This window comes from Schistocerca serialis, chromosome 5 (genome assembly GCF_023864345.2).
Source record: "Schistocerca serialis cubense isolate TAMUIC-IGC-003099 chromosome 5, iqSchSeri2.2, whole genome shotgun sequence".
Lineage (NCBI taxonomy): Eukaryota > Metazoa > Arthropoda > Insecta > Orthoptera > Acrididae > Schistocerca > Schistocerca serialis.
In genome coordinates this window covers 36,854,633-36,874,503 of record NC_064642.1, presented here as the reverse complement: position 1 = coordinate 36,874,503, position 19,871 = coordinate 36,854,633, and the positions used below count along the sequence as shown (strand labels likewise).

The following is a 19,871-nucleotide window of genomic DNA, read 5'->3' as shown; positions in this document are numbered from 1 at the left end:
ATCATCAACACCATCATCACTTCCCCGACCCACAGGTATTCATGATGGCCCCCGAGTGAGATCACAGGTAATTTCTTTGTCTGCTAAAAAAACTTATTTAAGAAGAAATAGTGTCGAATTTAAATTTATTTGTTTCATGTACTTGCTGTCATGTCCATTCTTGTCACACAACTGAGTATTAGTGTCACAGCAGAGCTTGTTCTTGAAAAAACTTCGTGTTATCTACAGTCCCGATAATCGCGATATAACCCGAAATTGTGTGTGACATAAACACAAAAAATTCTATTCAAGTTTTCTTGACAGTGTAAAATTCATTTTAAAAAAAAGTTACTAGTTTCATCAGTGTCTATTGTCACAATAAAATTATAATTAAATGTTTCTAAATCATAGTAACTAACACATTTCATATTGTTTATTAGTTAGATAGACGTGATCTAGGCCTAAATTTTCCAAGTTATAAACATTTAAAAACATGCTTGATATGTACATTCTCTAAAAGCAAAATAATTACTAATTCATTCTTCTTTCAGTGTATCTCTAGATCAGTACAAAAACAACAACCACACATAAGACCTTTGTGTCATTTTTTTGTTTACATACAGCCAATCTCATGCCCTTGACAAATTTAAAACATTCTTTAAACTTAATTATTCTTTTGAGACTGACCATGAGTGAGAAATGTGGGTGCTGTTATAGAGTAGTGAGTAGAGGGATTTGTTGCCAATCTTGGAGGAACTATTTTCACTGGGGTGGGGAGACAGTGGGGAAAATGTTGGGAGAACAGAAGAGGCTCTCTCCTGGAACTGCAGAGTATGCAGTAGGAACATTTTGATTGGGGAACAGAAAGAAAAAATCTGTGCCCTTCAGGCACAGTTGGAGGAAGCAAGGAAGGAACTGATAAGGATCAAAGGAGATAGGGGGGAGGAGAGAACTGGCAGCTGGTAGGGGGATAGGAAGAAAGAGAACGTGATCTGACAGTTTTATCATCAACACCAAAAACAGGTAACTACTACTGCCAGAGTTAAGTGGAGAAGAGCCTCAGGTAGAACAAGGAGCAGAAAATGTGCAGCACACTTCTACTGAGGCCAAGAAGCCTATGAGTGTACAAAGTGTTAGGAAGAAGAAAGTGCTGCTTCTAGGTAGTTGCCATGGGCGAGGTGTAGGCCCTCAGTTACAGGAAAGTTCGGGGGCAGTGTACCAGGCCACCGGTATCTTCAAGACACATGCAGGATTAAGTCATGTGATAGACAACTTAGGGGCTTTATGTAAGGACTTTACAAACGAGGACCATGTAATGATAGTGGGTGGGATGGGAAACAGTTTTGACAGAATTCAGTTTAATCAATGTTAACACTTGATTTAAGAATCATAAAACAGCATTGTTTACATGAGAGAGAACTGTTGACTGCTTAAGTTTCCCAATAGGTAACAGAATGGTAAGGCAGAGGTTTAGAAACCAAATTTTAAACAGGTATACATTTTCAGGAGCAAATCTGGACAATGGTGGCAATCAATTAGTTATGAAATGCATACTGACATGAAGAATTTGCAGAAAAATTAAGGGTATGGGAATTGGTCAAGTTGAAAACAGTTCAGGTTATTGAGAGATCCAAACTAAGCATTAGATAATGATTAACAGAAATAAGTTAAGGAAATGCACCAGAAGATGCATGAGTATCTTTGACAGATTAAATAGTGAAGAAGACGTTGTTGTTTTGGTCTTTACTCCAAAGACTAGTTTGAAGCTCTCCATGCTACTCCATGCTGTGCAGCTCTGAGTAACTACGGCGACCTACATCCTTCTGAATCTGCTTATTGTATTTATCTCTTGGTCTCCCACTATAATTTTTGCAATCCACACTTCCCTCCAACACTAAATTGGCGATGCCCTGATGCCTCAGAACACATCCTACCAACCAATCCCTTCTTGTAGTCAATTTGTGCCACAAATTCCTCTTCTCCCCAATTCTAGTCAGTACCTCCTCATTTGTGACATGATCTACCCATCTAATCTTCAGCATTCTTCTGTAGCACCACATGTCAACAGGTTCTATTCTCTTCTTGTCTAAACTGTTTATTGTCCATGTTCCACTTATGTGCATGGCTACACTCCATACAAATACTTTCAGAAAAGACTTCCTGTCACTTAAATCTATAATTGATGTTAACAAGTTTCTCTTCTTCAGAAATGCTTTCCTTCCCATTGCCAGTCTACACTTTATAACCCCTCTACTTTGACCATCATCAACATAGGATAACTATATTATATTGTAATTATTAGTTTTCACTCTGCAGCAGAGTGTGCACCGATTTGAAAGTTCCTTGCAGATTAAAACTGTGTAGCGGACTGGGACTTGAATTTGCGAATTCGGACATTTGAAAAAATGTCATTGACAGATGGCATACAACCAGAAACAGGAATGGTTAAAGGAGAAACACAAGGCTGTACAAGCATATACGACTTTCTACCTCTACATCTATGTCTATACTAGCAGAGGGTACATCCCATTGCACCACTTATTAGGGTTTCCTCCAGTGCCATTCACGTATGGAGTGCAGGAAGAATAACTGTCTGAATGCCTCTGTGCATGCTGCAATTAGCCTAATCTCATCCTCACAATCCGTATTTGAGCAATACATTGGAGGTCGTACTATATTCATAGAGTCAACATTTAAAGTTTTCTCAGGATAGGTTATATCTTTCTTCAAAGATCTCCCAGTACAGTTCTTTTAGTATCTCTGTGACACTCTCTCATGGATCAAACAAACATGTGACCATTTGTGCTGCCCTTCTCTGTATACATTCAATACACCCTATTGGTCTTATTTGGTAAGGCTCCCACAAACTTGAGCAATATTCTAGAACTGATCACACAAGTAATCTGTCAGCAATCTCCTTTGTAGACTGCTTGCACTTCCCCAGTATCCTACCAATAAATGAAATCCTGCTTTACCCACAACTGAGCCTATCTGATATCCCTGCAAAGTGTTACTACTAGGTGTTTGTATGAATTGATCAATTCCAGCTGTGACTCATTCATATTATACTCATAGTATACTATTTTTTTTTTTCATTATACCCCCCATGAACCATGGACATTGCCATTGGTGGGAGGCTTGCATGCCTCAACGACACATATAGCCATACCGTATCTGATGAGAGGCCAGACCTATGAGTGGTTCCTGAAGAGAGGCAGCAGGCTTTTCAGTAGTTGCAGGGGCAACAGTCTGGATGATTGACGGATCTGGCCTTGTAACACTAACCAAAACAGCCTTGCTGTGCTAGTATTGCGAACGGCTGAAAGCAAGGGGAAACTACAGCCGTAATTTTTACTGAGGGCGTGCAGCTTTACTGTATGGTTAAATGATGATGGTGTCCTCTTGGGTAGAATGTTCTGGAGGTAACATAGTCCCCCATTTGGATATCCGGGTGCGGGTGGGGAATACTCAGGAGGACATCGTTATCAGGAGAAAGAAAACTGGCATTCTACGGATCGGAGTGTGGAATGTCAGATCCCTTAATCGGACAGGTAGGTTAGAAAATTTAAATAGGGAAATGGATAGGTTAAAGTTAGATGTAGTGGAAATTAGTGAAGTTTGGTGGCAGGAGGAACAAGGCTTCTGGTCAGGTGAATACAGGGTTATAAATACAAAATCAAATACGAGTAATGTAGGAGTAGGTTTAATAAACAATAAAAAAAATAGAAGTGCAGGTAAGCTACTACAAACAACATAATGAACGCATTATTGTGGCGAAGATAGACATGAAACCCACACCTCCCAAAGTAGTACAAGTTTATATGCCAACTAGCTCTGCAGATGATGAAGAGATTGATGAAATGTATGATGAGACAAAAGAAATTATTCAGATAGTGAAGGGAGACGAAAATTTAATAGTCATGCGTGACTGGAATTCGATAGTAGGAAGAGAAGGAAACATAGTAGGTGAATATGGAATGGGGGTAAGAAATGAAAGAGTAAGCCACCTGGTAGAATTTTGCACAGAGCATAACTTAATCATAGCTAATACTTGGTTCAAGAATCATTAAAGAATGTTGTATACATGGAAGAGGCCTGGAGATACTGGAAGGTTTTAGATAGATAATATAATAGTAAGACAGAGCTTTAGTAACCAAGTTTTAAATTGTAAGACATTTCCAGGGGCAGATGTGGACTCTGGCCACAATCTATTGGTTATGAACTGTAGATTAAAACTGAAGAAACTGCAAAAAGGTGGGAATTTAAGGAGATGGGACCTGGATAAACTTAAAGAACCAGAGGTTGTAGAGAGTTTCAGGGAAAGCATTAGCGAATGATTGACAGGAATGGGGGAAAGAAATACAGTGGAAGAAGAATGGGTAGCTTTGAGGGACGAAATAGTGAAGGCAGCAGAGGATCAAGTAGGTAAAAAGACGAGGGCTAGTAGAAATCCTTGGGTAACAGAAGATATATTCAATTTAATTGAGGTAAGGAAAAAATACAAAAATGCAGTTAATGATGTAAGCAAAAAGGAATACAAACATTTCAGAAATGAGATCGACAGGAAGTGCAAAACGGTGAAGCAGGGATGGCTAGAGGATAAATGTACGATGTATAGGCATATCTCACTAGAGGTAAGATAGACACTGCCTACGGGAAAATTAAAGAGACCTTTGGAGAAAAGAGAACCACTTGTATGAATATCAAGAGCTCAGATGGAACCCAGCAGAAAGTTGGAAGGAGTATGTAGAGGGCCTACACAAGGGCGATATACTTGAGGACAATATTATGGAAATGGAAGAGGATGTAGATGAAGATGAAATGGGAGATATGATACTGCGTGAAGAGTTTGACAGAGCACTGAAAGACCTAAGCCGAAACAAGGCCCTGGGAGTAGACAACATTCCATAAGAATTACTGACAGCCTTGGGAGAGCCAGCCCCAACGAAACTCTACCATGTGGTGAGCAAGATGTATGAGACAGGCGAAATATCCTCAGACTTCAAGAAGAATATAATAATTCCAATCCCAAAGAAGCAGGTGTTGACAGATGTGAAAATTACCGAACTATCAGTTTAATAAGTCATGGTTGCAAAATACTAACGCGAATTCTTTACAGACAAATGGAAAAACTGGTAGAAGCCGACCTTGGGGAAGATCGGTTTGGATTCCGTAGAAATGTTGGAACATGTGAGGCAATACTGACCCTGCAACTTATCTTAGAAGATAGATTACAGAATGGCAAACCTACATTTCTAGCATTTGTAGACTTAGAGAAAGCTTTTGACAATGAAATACCCTCTTTCAAATTCTGAAGGTGGCACGGGTAAAATATAGGGAGCAAAAGACTATTTACAATTTGTACAGAAACCAGACGGCAGTTATAAGAGTCAAGGGGCATGAAAGGGAAGCAGTGTTTGAGAAGGGAGTGATACAAGGTTGTAGCCTATCCCCGATTTTATTCAATCTGTAAAGGAAACAAAAGAAAAATTCAGAGTAGGAATTAAAATCCATGGAGAAGAAATAAAAACTTTGAGGTTCACCGATGACATTGTAATTCTGTCAGAGACAGCAAAGGACCTGGAAGAGCAGTTGAACGGAATGGACTGGGTTTTGAAAGGAGGATCTAAGATGAACATCAACAAAAGCAAAACAAGTATAATGGAATGTAGTTGAATTAAGTCAGGTGATGCTGAGGGAATTAGATTAGGTAATGAGACACTTACAGTAGTAAATAAGTTTTGCTATTTGGGGAGCAAAATAACTGATGATGGTCGAAGTAGAGGGGACTTAAAATGTAGACTGGCAACGGCAAGGAAAGGATTTCTGAAGAAGAGAAATTTTTTAACATCGAGTATATATTTAAGTGTCAGGAAGTCATTTCTGAAAATATTTGTATGGAGTGTAGCCATGTATGGAAGTGAAACATGGATGATAAATAGTTTAGACAAGAAGAGAATAGAAGCTTTTGAAATGTGGTGCTATAGAAGAATGCTGAAGATTAGATGGGTAGACCACATAACTAATGAGGAGGTATTGAACAGAATTGGGGAGAAGAGAAATTTGTGGCACAACTTGAATAGAAGAAGAGGTCGGTTGGTAGGACATGTTCTGAGGCATCAAGGGATCACCAATTTAGTATTGGAGGGCAGTGTGGAGGGTAAAAAGCGTAGAGGGAGACCAAGAGATGAATACACTAGGCAAATTGAGAAGGATGTAAGTTGCAGTTGGTACTGGGAGATGAAGAAGCTTGCACAGGATAGAGTAGCATGGAGAGCTGCTTCAAAACAATCTCTGGACTTAAGACCACGACAACTACAACTATTTTACGCTTTTTAACATTTAAAGCAGGTTGCTAATCTTTGAGATCTTATCAAGATATGACTGAATATTTATGCAGCTTCTTTCACACAGTACTTCATTACAGATAATTGCATCATATGCAAAAAGTCTGCCATCACTATTAATAATGCCTGCAAGGTCATTAACATACTCTATAAACAGCAAAGGTCCCAACAAACATCCCTCAGGCATGCCTGAAGTTACTTCAACACCTAACGATGATTCTCCATCTGAGATAACTTAAGGGAAGATGGGTGTCATGAACAGGAAATTAAAGAAACCTTTGGAGAAAAAAAGGGAAGTAGCTGATGAACCTCAAGAGCTTCGATGACAAACCAGTACTAATCAAAGATGAGAAGGCTATTAGATTAAATTAGATTAGATTAATTATTCATTCCACAGACCCACAAAAGAGGGGATCCTCCTGGGTGTGGAACATGTCAGATAAACACATTACAAAAATGTAATTAGAAAAACTTGAGTTTCATTAATTTTAATTATCCTCAGTCAATAAACAGTAAAATTATGTACATGAATTAAAATAAACTTCTAATATTTACAGGTTTAATATTTACATCTGCTATCATTAAATCCATCATGCACTAGCAATAAAAGGCAGCCCAGGTGGCTGACTAGTGGGATAAGGATATCTTGTAGAACAAAGTGGGAATTATATCAAAATGTTAGAAGTAGTCACAATCAAGCTACAGTAGCCCATTACAAACAGTATTGTAAGGTGCTTAAAAATGTTATTAGGAAGGCAAAGAGTATGTGGTATGCAAATAGAACAGCTAATTCACAGGATAAAATTAAAACCATATGGTCAGTTGTGAAGGAAGTGTCTGATCAGCCGCACAAGGTCGACGATATAAAGTCAGTTTACAGTAAAAATATTTCTGTTACTGATAAATCAAATATATGTACAGTATTTAAGAATCATTTTCTGAGCGTTGCTGGTGAATTAAATAAAAATTTAGTTTCTACATATAACTTTCTTGGCAAATGCCATTCCGAGATTGATGTCTGAAATACTCCTCTGTGATACAGACAAGAGGGAGATTGAGTCAATAATTAAACCACTGAAGACTACGGACTCTCATGGTTATGATGGAGTGTCTAGCAGAATATTACAGTACTGTGTTGCACATGTTAGCCCTGTATTTAGCCATATTTGTAATTTTTTCCTTTAGGAATGGTCAGTTTCTTGAGCGATTAAAGTACTTGGTAGTAAAACCACTTCATAAAAAGGGAGAAAGGAATAATGTAGGTAACTTTAGATCTATTTCTATGCCATCAGTGTTTGCAAAAGTTATTGAAAAGGCTGTGTATGTAAGGATAATTGATCATTTTATATCACACAATTTGCTAACAAATGTACAGTTCAGCTTTAGAAGCAGTTTAATAACTGGAAATGCTATATTCTCTTTTCTCTGTGAGCTACTGGATGGGCTAACAAAATGTTTCCAATACTTGGCATATTTTTGATTTAACTAAGGCATTTGATTGTGTTGATCACAAAATATTGCTCCAGTAGTTGGACCATTACGGAACAGGGGAAGCAGCTTACAATTGGTTCACCTCTTACTTTAGCAACAGGCAGCAAAAGGTCATTATTCACAATGTTGATAATGGCTGTGATGTGAGGTCTGACTGGGGTGCTGGCAAGTGGGGGGTGCCCCAGGGATCAGTGTTCGGGCCACTCCTGTTCCTTATTTGTGAAACTGAACAGTTCAAATTTCTAGGTGCTCAGATAGATAGTATGCTGTCATGGAAATCCCACATTCGGAATCCTGTTCAAATACTTATACTGCCATTTTCAATATTCGAACGGTATCAGAAGTGAGTTATTGTTCGACATGAAAATTAGTCTACTTTGCTTATTTTCATGTCATATGATATTATATTTTGGAGTAACTCTTCCCAGCCTAAAAGGATATTTTTGGCTCAGAAATGGGTGGTTTGGGCAATAAGTGGTGTAAGTTCACGAACCTCTTGTCAAACCCTGTTCACAAGTCAGGGTATTTTGACACTGGCCCCTCAATATACATATTCCTTACTGTTATTTATTGTTAGCAAAATTAGCTTATTCCCAAGAATAGGCAGCTTTCACTCGGTTAATACTCGGCAGAAATCAAACCTGCATTTGGATCGGACTTCCTTAACTTTTGTGCAAAAAGGTGTGTAGTATAATGCTGCTCCATTTTCAATAAGCTATCACTCAAATTCAAAAATCTTAGCAGTAATCCACGCCCTTTCAAATCCAAACAGAAGAGTTTCGTCATGGGTCAATCCTTCTATTCTGTTGAGGAGTTCCTTGAAAAATTAAGCTGATTCTTATTGTATTGTTGATTGTGTTTACTTAAACTTATGGACTGACTTTTTTGGGTTCATAAACATTTATTTTTAACTGTTATTACTTTTGTAATGTAATTTCATGTACTGACACATTCCATGACCTTGGAGATATGCTCCTGAATTTGGTCTTGTGGAACTTGACGTGTACATAAAATAAAATAAAACACTGCGAGAGGAGCACAGATAGACCTAAGTAGAAACAAGGCACCTAGAATAGGCAACATTCCCTCAGAATTATTAATGTCCTTGGAGGAACCAACCATGACAAAACTGTTCCCCCCTGGTTGACTGGATGTGTGCACTGTGAGAAATAACTTCTGACTTCCAGGGGGATTTAAAAATCCCAATACCAAAGAAGACAAATGCTAAAAATGTTGCCAAGCCGTGAGTTACACAACCGTGATTGCAAAAAAACTAGCAGAAATTGTCTATGGAACAATAGAATGACTGGTGGAAGTTATACTGTGGAGGATTAGTTTAGGTTCCAGAGAATTTTATAAATTTGTGATGCCTGCAGTTATAAGAACTGAAGGATATGAAAGGGGGCAGTAGTGGACAAGGTAGTGAGACACAGTTGCAACCTATCCCCTGTGTTATTCAACACGTACAATGAACAAGCAACAAAGGCAACCTAATAGAAATTTGAAAGGGTGTTAAATTTGAAGGAGAAGAATTTAAAAAAAAATCTTTTGTTGAGGGCATCGTAATTATGTTTGAGATGCCAAAGGGCTTGGAAGATAGGTCAAAAAGCATGGGTAGTGTCTTGAAAAGAGGTTGTAAAATCAGCATTAACAAAAGTAAAACAATGGTAACAAAGGGCACTCAAACTAAATATTGTGATGCTAAGGATATTAGAAAGACACTAAGTCAACAGATGGATTTTACTACTTGGGAGTAAATTAATTCATGGTGACCAAAGTAGAGAGGACATATATGATGCAGACCAGCAATAGCAACAAACTACTTCTGAAAAAGAGAATTTTAACATCAAATACAAAAATGAAATTAAGAAGTTCTTTCTGGAAGTACTTGGTCAGATTGAAAAAAGGTTGAAAACACTAGAGAAAAGAAAATAATAGATGTTTTTGATAAATATGTTACAGAAAAATGTTTGAGATTAGATGTCTGGGTATGATAAGTACAGCAGAGATGCTGCATTGAGGGAGGAAGGATACATCTTTATAGCACAACTAGTCTTAAAGAATGGATAGTTTGATAACAAACATCCCAAGATATCAAGGGATAGTCAGTTTGTTATTGAGGGAAGTGTGCATGGTAAAAATAGTAGAAAGAGAGCATGACTCAGATTCAGGTGGATGTAATTATGAATAAATGAACTGACTTGTGCAGGCATGATGTTATGTTCTTCACTCCAATGACTGCTTCAGTCCAGCCATTTGACTGATACCACAAAAATAACAACAAATATAAATTCTTAAAAGCAGGAAATTATTATATTTGTGATACAAGATAAACTGCCCAGATTATTGACATCATCCACAAAGGCAGTTGCTGTTTGCTATTGGAACACATTATACGTTGCACATATACAAATGAAGCCAAAAATAAAACACACACACGATAAATTTAAAATTCCAACAATTTGTTCATAATCAGTTATGAGTTTTGTGAGTACCTGCTACATACTCCCAGATGAATAACTCTTAAAACATTTACCTTAATAATAGTAAGTTTTTCAATGAGTTATTTGAAAATACTTATTGATGTTCATTAGCCTTTGGACTGTTTATCATACACTTACCTATGATGTAAACCTTCTCACCCTCAACAAGATTCATTGCATCTTCATTTTCTGCTTCATAGGCACTGACTGAGTATAACACATCCCCTTCTTGAAGCTCTGTAACTAATATCTCTTCTACTCCTAATATGAGAAAATGAAATACTTGTGAGCATTCATTTTACATTTCATCTTTTAAAGAAATCATTATTTACAGCCCATTTCTACTAAAAATGCATACCTTTTTAATTATATAAATTTCAGGGAATTAAAACTTCACATTGTTAATAAGATGCACTGTGGGACTGTCAGAAAATATATTGTACTATTGAATTGTGTTTCAGGTAACTACTTGCAAGCTTAAAAATAATACAGCACAAATTTTGAAAAGTATAGTTTTTATGTATTTAATAAAAAAGAAAAACAAAATTGCATCAATTACTTCCACAAGAACCATCTCTCAAAGCAACAGAAATTCAATGTTACACACACTTGTTCAGTAATAACAACAATGTGAAAAGAATAGTTTGCTGCTCACCACATAAAGGAGGCACTGAGTGACTGGCAGTCACAATGAAAAAAAGACTGGTGGATATTATTAATGACAACATAATTGGGTAGATAAAAAAAATTGCTTACCAAGTGGCAGCAAGAGAAAACATACATCAAGATTAAGGAAATGTGCAAGTTTTCAAGCCAGTGGCTCCTTCTTCTAGCCAAAGAGTTGACTAGGAAGGGAGAGAGATGAAGCAAAAGGACTGGCAAGGTTTATGAAATGGGGGGAGTTTGGAAAAGTCTCCCAGATCTCCGAGTCAGGGGAGACTTATCAGACGGAATGAGAAAGAAAGAATTTCTGTTAGTGAGCAGATTTCTTTTATCTGTCCAATTATATTATGTTTACAATTTTTTTTTATTTTCATTGATATTATTACCTGTCAGACTAAGTTCTTCATTAAACACATACAAACCAAACACACACATATTCACACACGGATAAATCGTACACACATGGCTATTGTCATCTCTGGGCACTAAGGTATGGCTACAAATACATCTGAAGTTAGCAGTGACCTTTGATGGCGTGTGTAGTGGGGCTACAATAGAGGTTTTGGCAGTGATGTGGAGGAAAAGCAGAGTATTGGTGGTGGAAGATACAAGTGCTGTCTGTGATATGGTGGGGATAGAGTAGTGGGCTGCTAAGTGCAGCATCAGGAGGTTGTACCAGGGGAGGGTGGAGGGGGTGGGCAGAGGAGAGGGGGGAGGGGAGAGAAGTAGAGAAGGGGAGAGGCCTATGCAGGTGTGCTGGAAGGAAAGAAGGCGTGTATAGGACTGGAGTGGAGCAAAGAAGGGAATAGGCATGTGGAGGACATAGATTAGCAAAAGTTGAGGTCAGAAGGGTTACTGAAATGAAGGATACATTGCAGGAAGTATTTTTTAGGAGGAAAAATCGAGATGGCACAGGCTGTGAAGCTATTGTGGAAGTCAAGAAAATTATATTGGGTGGCTTGCTCAGCAACTGAGTGGTCCAGCTGTCTTTTGGCCACAGTTTGGTTGTGGCCATTCATCTTGACAGATAGCTTATCAGTGATAATGCCCACGTACAATACAGCCCATTGGTTGCAGCTAAGTAGGTAGATCAGATGGTGCTTCCACAAGTGGCCCTGCCCATGGTGGGTACGAGATGCCTGTGACAGGATAGGTGTAGGTGGTAGTGAGAGGATATATGGGATACAACTTGCATCTAGATCTGTTGCAAGAATGTGAGCCATGGGGGCAATGGGTTTGGAGGAGGGATGCCCTTGTGGACAAGGATACTGTGTATGTCAGGTGGGTGGTGGAATGTCACTGTGGGAGTAGGAGGGAGGATATTCCTGATTTTGAGGCACGACAAGAGGTAATCAAAACACTGGTGGAGAACATGTTCCTGTTACTCCATACAGAGTGGCACTGATTCATGAGAGGCTGTTTTGTGGCTGGACAATGGATATATGGGGAACGGTAAGTGACTGGGAAGAAAAGGCACATGAGGGATTTGTTTCTGGACAAGATGGGGAGGGTATTTCCAATCTGTGAAGACCTGAGAGAGACCAGTGGCATATTTGAAGAGTGTCTGCACATCACTTATACAGATGCAAAGATCATAGCTGGCTAGGCTGTACGGAAGGGACTTCTTTGTGTGGAATGGGTGACAGCTGTTGATGTGGAGGTATTGTTGGTGGTTGGTAGGTTTGTTGTGGAATGAGATAATGATGTGGCCATTCTTGAGCAATTTCCTTTCCCAGGAACAGATCTCTCATGCCTTGTCTTCCCAGTCAACTACCATCCCCCAAACATCTTCTTCCCTTCTTCCCGTATGGCCACAAAGGAGTACCCTCGTCATGACTCAGTACCACCTAGGACTGGAGCAACTGAATCTTATCCTCCACCAGAGTTTCTGTTATCTCTCGTCATATCATGAAATGAGAAATATTCTCCCCACTATCCTCCACATCATTCTCACGGAGGTATTCTTCTGTCTACACAAAATATGCAATATCCTTGTCCATTCCTATACCACCCTTGCTCCCTAGCCTTTGTCTATAGTTCACATCCTCCCAGTAGATCTAGATGCGAAACATATCACGTATATCTTCCCACTACTACCTACTCCAATCCTGTCACAGGAATCTCCTGATCAATTAAAAGCAGGGCCACCAGTGATCTACTAACTTAGCTGCCACGAACATGCTGTGTTCTACAAGGGCATGATCACTAACAAGGTGTCTCCCTGGATGAGTGCCCATCACCAAACCGTGGCCATGAGACACTTGTATCACCCAGTTGCTGAGCATGCTGCACAACATGATGTGCTTGACTTCCACAACAGATTCACAGATTCTGACATATGGATTTTTTGCACCAATTATTCCTCTTAACCCCCCCGGTCACAGCCTTAGCTCGAACTAGTACCCCACCTACTGATTCATTTCCAAGTTCCCACTTCACCCCTATTCTCCTATTCTCCTGTAACTCGTGTATAGTGATTTTCCCTTCTCTACGTCAATTTCTCTCCTCTTCCCTTTACAACTCCCCCCTCCCCTCCGGCCTCCCAATACTGCACCTAGCAGCCCATTGTCCTGTCTCTACCATGTCCATGCACATCCCATAGATAGCACTAGCATCTTCGTTCACCCTTAGCCCACTCTCACTCCCTGCCACATGCCACTTCTGCACCCCCACTAACCACCCTGGCAAAGATCTCTGCTCACCTCAGGCAGCCACAGATTTTAGTGCCTGGAGATGACAGTTGCCATGTGTATGCAAGTTATGCATGTGTGAATGTGTGTGTTTTGTCTGTATTCTGATGAAGGACGTTGTCCAATAGCTAATAACATCTATCAGTCTTTTCTCGTTATGCCCATCTGCCACTCAACACCACTACTGTGTGATGAGTAGCAATCTGTCCTTTTCACACAGTTACAATATTACGAAAAGGAAAGCTACTACTCACCATATAGCAAAGATGCTGAGTCGCAGATAGGCACAACAAAAAGACTGTCACAAATAAAGCTTTCAGCCAGTAAGGCCTTCATCAAGAATAGGTGACAGACACACACACACACACACACACACACACACACACACACACACACAGGACTCAGGCAACTGAAACCACATATAGCTGTTATTTCAGTCTGGATTTTCACTGTTTAATTTTTCAGTAATAACTTATTTAAATACTTATATGACCTACTTCCATCTGACATCTCTTGCTTCATAAGGTCATAGTTCATATACACAGCATGGTATGCACACCTTTCTGTTCTTATTATGAAAACACAGTTTCCTGCATTTGAAGTGAACAGTACCACACTACTTTAAACATCATAAAAAGGAAAGGAGCCTTTAGCATATGATACTCACAAGCAGCATCCAATTGGCATTCACTACTGGATAAGGGCCTGCTCCAAATTTTCAAGCATTATGGACTTCTGATAAATGACTCCATGTTACTCTCATTCAGTTTCTAATGCCATACAGCTGCCTTCCATCTCAGTCTTATCTATATCCTGACCTATTCATCCTACCCACATACTGTAATTTCTTGTTAACAATAGCAGCTTAAACCCAAGAATTAGCAGCTTTCACTCAATTAATACTAGGCAGAAATCTACTTCCTTGACTCTTGTGCAGAAAGGCATGCAGTATTCTGCTGCATATATTTGCAATAAGCTACCACAAGAATTCAGAAATCTCGCCAGTGATCCACATACTTTCAAATCTAAACTGAAGAGTTTTGTCATGGGTCACACCTTCCATTCTGTTGAAGAGTTCTGTGAAAAATTAAGCTGATTCCTGTGTTATATTGTTGATTGTCTTCACACAGATTTATAGCTTGGCATCTTTTTAGAATTCATAAACATTTTATTTTATCTGTTATTACTTTTCTGTTGTAAGTTCATGTATTGACATGTTCTATAACCATGGAGCTTTCCTTCTCAATTTGGTCCTACAGAACTAGAAATGATAAATAAAATAAAAAAATACAAAGGTTCCACCACTGTTATTATGAATTGTAGTCATTACCTAGCAGAAGTCATCTGCCAATTACAGTACTCATCCACTTTTAAACTCTTCCAGAGCGATCACATCCCAGAAGTCCAACAAAACCTCCAAACCCTGCTTAAAGCCTTAGGCCCTTCCCAGAACCTCTCCTCTGAATCAATTTTGCTCCTTACCCCATGACACTCCACACTCCCACTTCTACATGGTCCACAAGCCCAACAATCCTGGGTGCCCCACTGTAGCTGGTTATTGTGCCTAAAATTAGGGAATTTTGGCCTTCATTGACTAACACTTCCAACCAAGTCCTGCAATCTAGCCTCCCACCCAAAAGATACCAACCACTTCCTTCACCAACTCTCTGCCATCTACACCCCTTTACCTCTTGGATCTCTGCTTGTCACTGTTGAGACTACTTCCCTATACACCAACAGCCCTTCATGCCCTTGGTCTTGTCACTATTGAACAGTACCTTTCCCAATGTCCTTCAGACTCCAGACACACTACCTCATTCCTCTCCCACCTTACTAACATTATGCTAACTCACAACTACTTCGCCTTTGAAAGAAAGGTACACAAACAAATCCACAGCCCAGCCATGGGCACCTTCACTGCACCCGCCTATGCCAACCTCTTTATGGGCCATCTAGAGGAGACCTTCCTAGCTTCCCAAATCTCCAAACACGTAGTCTGTTTCAGGTTCATCAACAATATATTCACAATCTCAACACCTTCTCTCTCATCTGCTTCACCTGGTCCTCCTCAACCAGTGGGCCACCTTCCTAGACGTTGCCTCCTTCTTTCTCATGGCATTTCCCACACCTCTAATCATATTAAACTCTCCAACCAGCAACAGTGCCTGTATTTCAACAGCTGTCATCCCTTCCACACTAAAAAATGCCTCCCATACAGCCTGGCCATATGGTCAGTGACAAGAATTCCCTTGCCCAGTATGCTGAGGCCTCACCAAGGCCTTCACTGACAGATAATACTCCCCAGACCTAGTCAGCAAACAGATTTCCCATGCCATTTCCTTACACAGCCGAAAATCCTCCCACAACCCCCAGTAACCATTTACAAAGAAGTGCCTCCTTCGTAACCCAACACCACCTCGGACTGGAACAAATGAGCCACATCCTTCATCGGGGTTTTGATTACCTATCATCACATCCTGAAATGACTGACATCTTAACAAAAATGCTGTCCACCCCTCCTAAAGTAGTGTTCCATCACCCACCCAACCTGCACAATGTCCTAGTCCACCACTAAGCCACTCCTAATCCACCTCTATGCCACTCCTGATCCAACCCTTGCCACAAGGAGCATATCCCTGCAGAAGACGCAGGTGGAAGACCTGCCCAATCCATCCACCCAGCACTTCCTATTCCAGTCCTGTTACACCGTTATGCTACGCAGTCAGAGGATGGGCCACCTGTGAAGGCAGTCATGCCACATACCAGCTATGCTGAAATCATTGCACAGCTTTTTATGTAGGTATGACTAACACCCAGCTGTCCACCAGGATGAATGGTCACTGACAAACTATGGCCAAGACCAATGTAGACCACACTGTAACACTACATGAAGCTGAACATAACATGCATGATTTCAACGGCTGTTTTACTACCCAAGCCATCCGGATCCTCCACTCCACCACCAACTTTCCTGCACTGTGCAGATGGGAGTTATCTTCACAATACATTCTTCCCTCCTGCAATTATCTGAACCTCAAACTGTGGTAAACTATTGTCCCCACACTATACACCAAAAAGTTTCTGCCCCCTCTGTCCCGTTTCTTCCTCCTTGTTTATGTCCCCTCACACTCGTTGTGTGATGCTCTCTGCCAATACATGGGCCCATCTCCCCACCCCTCAGCCCCCTGCTCCTCTCTATTTCTGCTCTCCCCCCCCCTCTTCACAGCCTCCCAATGCTGCACTTGGTGGCAGCTTTGTCACGCCTTCATGTGGCCCCTGTATGTTCCACTAGACAGCACTCTATGTTCCCCCAACCTTCATCTTGCAATCTCTTCCCTGTAGCTATTGCCTGAGTTCTCTATGTACACTAATTTTTATTCTTTCCATACAGGTCAGTTTACCAACAATCCATATTATATGGTTCTGTAATCTCTCTGATCTCTTCTGTCTCTTGACCCTTGCACCATGTGCATTCTTTTCCCTTGATCCCCCAGCCCCTCTTTTCTTTTCCATTTTACCTCTTCCTTTCAAATGCTCCAAAAAGTTCCTAATTCTAGTATTTTTCATTGTTATTTTACGTTATTTTGCATGGGCTAATTTTTCTCATACCTGAGCCCCTCTTAAATTGTTGCTCACTTGTGCCATTTTGTGTGGTTGTGACACAAAACGTCAGCTAATGGACTCATTACCTGTTGCATTATTAATGTTAGCACCGTTATACAATAATGACACCATCAGCTACATAGCTGTCAGCTACCTCCAACTTGGCTGTGGCTGTGGAGTACTCAGTTGAAAGCCCATGAAAATTTAATCACCTTCTATGACTGGATTCTCAATAAGATATTATTACAGAATGTTACATCACAAAAGTTCCAGGCGTTATTGACAATAAGTGATGCTTCTATTTCAATGAATTTTTTAAAGTCATATTTTAAAACAAGCAATATATGCTACTAAAACAATTCTTTCTTAGTAGTAAATAAATAATTATCTTAGCACCAGCTCTTGAAAATTTTCAAATATGTCTTTCTTCAAATACTTGATATCTATTAGGCATCAACTGCACAAAACATATAAAATAAAGATATGAACTGAAATTATTGGACAGAGTCCCAGCAACAGTAACAAATTGAAATTTCAAATGAAAAAGTGGGAAATAAAAAGCTTATAACTGATGTGTAAGTAAGCAGTGATAACACCGTCACTATACATAAAAGACAACCTTGAGTTTTGGAGATGTTTTGATCCTCAAACTTCTCTTACATATACACCTACTTCTAGGTGAGAGTGTACAGCTGTAGATACACTTGTGAGATGTTATTTATCATAGCTTATATAGTTTAAAATTAATAAACACTACTTTCTCTGATACAAATCATGTATTAAATCACTGTTGTCAGTACTAAATTCTGACTGCTAACAACTAGATACATTTAATGAGTGAAAAAATAAGTACCTTCTTGGAAGACTTCTGTTTCCTTTACTATACTCAGAGTGAAATCCTCTGTAAAAAAAAAAAAAAAGTCATCGACCCATTAGGAACAATGATTCATTTAATCAATGATATACAACATAAAGAAAATCAATAAGATTAAATTGTCATGCACAACTACAAATTACCGAATAACAGGTATGTAATTCACAGGAATGACTTAACTGTTAATTAATGAAAGGCTGGATCATATCACACTCAATGTTTACATTTTTATTTCTTCATCATTAAAAAACACAGTTAATATATGACACATCAAATATACCATGTGATTATATTACAAAGAACTGCTCTTTAAGATAAGCACCTTAAGCAGACAAACAAAGAACTTTATAAATTGTTACATACACAGATGCAAAAAAACACGGTTACAATCCTTTATAAATATATTTCTAGGTGCAAAATGACCAAACTTTGCATCTCATATGAATGTAGCAATGTCACATAACTTTACAATCACTTATCCTTTAATGAAATGTATTATTCTCTATTAGAAATCAAAGATCGCCTATACAAAATAGATACATAAATTTAAAGAATTAAAATACTTTTTAAGTGAGATTATTGAAGCAAAGACAGACAAACAAAAGTGGAAACAAAAAAAGGAAACATAAGAAAAATTCTGTCTTAATAGTGAAATTATATAGACAGAGAGACTGAATGCAGCAACCAGTGATTAGAAATACAACCATACAGAGAGAGGAGAAGCAAAAGCCTAGTTACATGAAAAGCTGTGAAGACAGGAATGTGCTAGAATCATCCAGATACACAAGTGTGTCAGACTCAAGTGTTTGACTGACAGAATGTTTCCACCTGTGAACACCAGACTAAGTAATAGAAGATACAAGTAGATTCATTGCACAGGAGCTTTACAGGGAAACCTTCCTACTTGGTTTACATCCTTCCATCTGTTGAAAGCTTTTATGTTTTCTTCAATAAAACTTTTCCATGAATGTGACCACAACAACATGTCATTTTACAGACCGACATTTAGGACATTGTTGCAAGTGGTCATCATTAGAATGGTGTATTTACTTTACTTTTATAGAGCAAATTATGAGTATTTGCAGAAATTTTGAACTTCAGGAACATAGTGTCTCATAACAAACACTGACACTGTAAGTAGTTCTGTCTTTTTTATTGTTTGAAATGTGCAGGGAATGAAAGAGATGACAGTATTAAATAACATAGGACTGTCTTTGAAATATGGCAAATGCAAAACTTGTGAGGAGGAAACCAGTTTGCTGGAAGAATTTGGTATTTCTAGCAACACATTTCAGATCATGAAAGCAGTCTCAGGGATAGTAATGGGATATTGTATTAATGGGCAGCTGTGGCTCACTGAAACAAAATTTCAGACCACTAAATGCAATATATTAGGAAAAATCACTAGTCACTTGATTTGTGTCTCCATTTCCCAATGCTGGTGATCCACAACTCTGCAGGAAATACTTACTTAATAGCTGCAAGAGCTCCTTCCTTAGTCATTCTGACAATAAGATGCAATATCTGATTAGAAGATTACTGCTATAGCTACAACAGATTCACCTCTAAATATACTCAAACATTTAATTTATTAATATCCCACACAGTCCCTATAATGTGAAGACATGACAGAGCAGTATTCAAACAACAAAGTGGACAATGGAGCTCTGGAGAAATACTGATCTATATCATTTAAGTAGCTGCTCAGAAGGTCTTAGAACTTATTTTTGGAGGATTTTTG

At 39.0% G+C, this 19,871-nt stretch overlaps 1 protein-coding gene across 1 annotated transcript in view; it reads right to left on the bottom strand.

Annotated features, from left to right (window-relative positions):
- LOC126481730 (titin) overlaps nucleotides 1–19,871 on the bottom strand; it is a 534,189-nt gene that overhangs the window by 105,550 nt on the left and 408,768 nt on the right. Inside the window, exons 96-97 of the mRNA XM_050105683.1 lie at nucleotides 18,110–18,157; nucleotides 10,439–10,561 (exon numbers count right to left, since the gene is read on the bottom strand). Of these exons, the coding sequence (XP_049961640.1) occupies nucleotides 10,439–10,561; nucleotides 18,110–18,157 (171 nt within the window). The remainder of the gene's footprint in view (nucleotides 1–10,438; nucleotides 10,562–18,109; nucleotides 18,158–19,871) is intronic.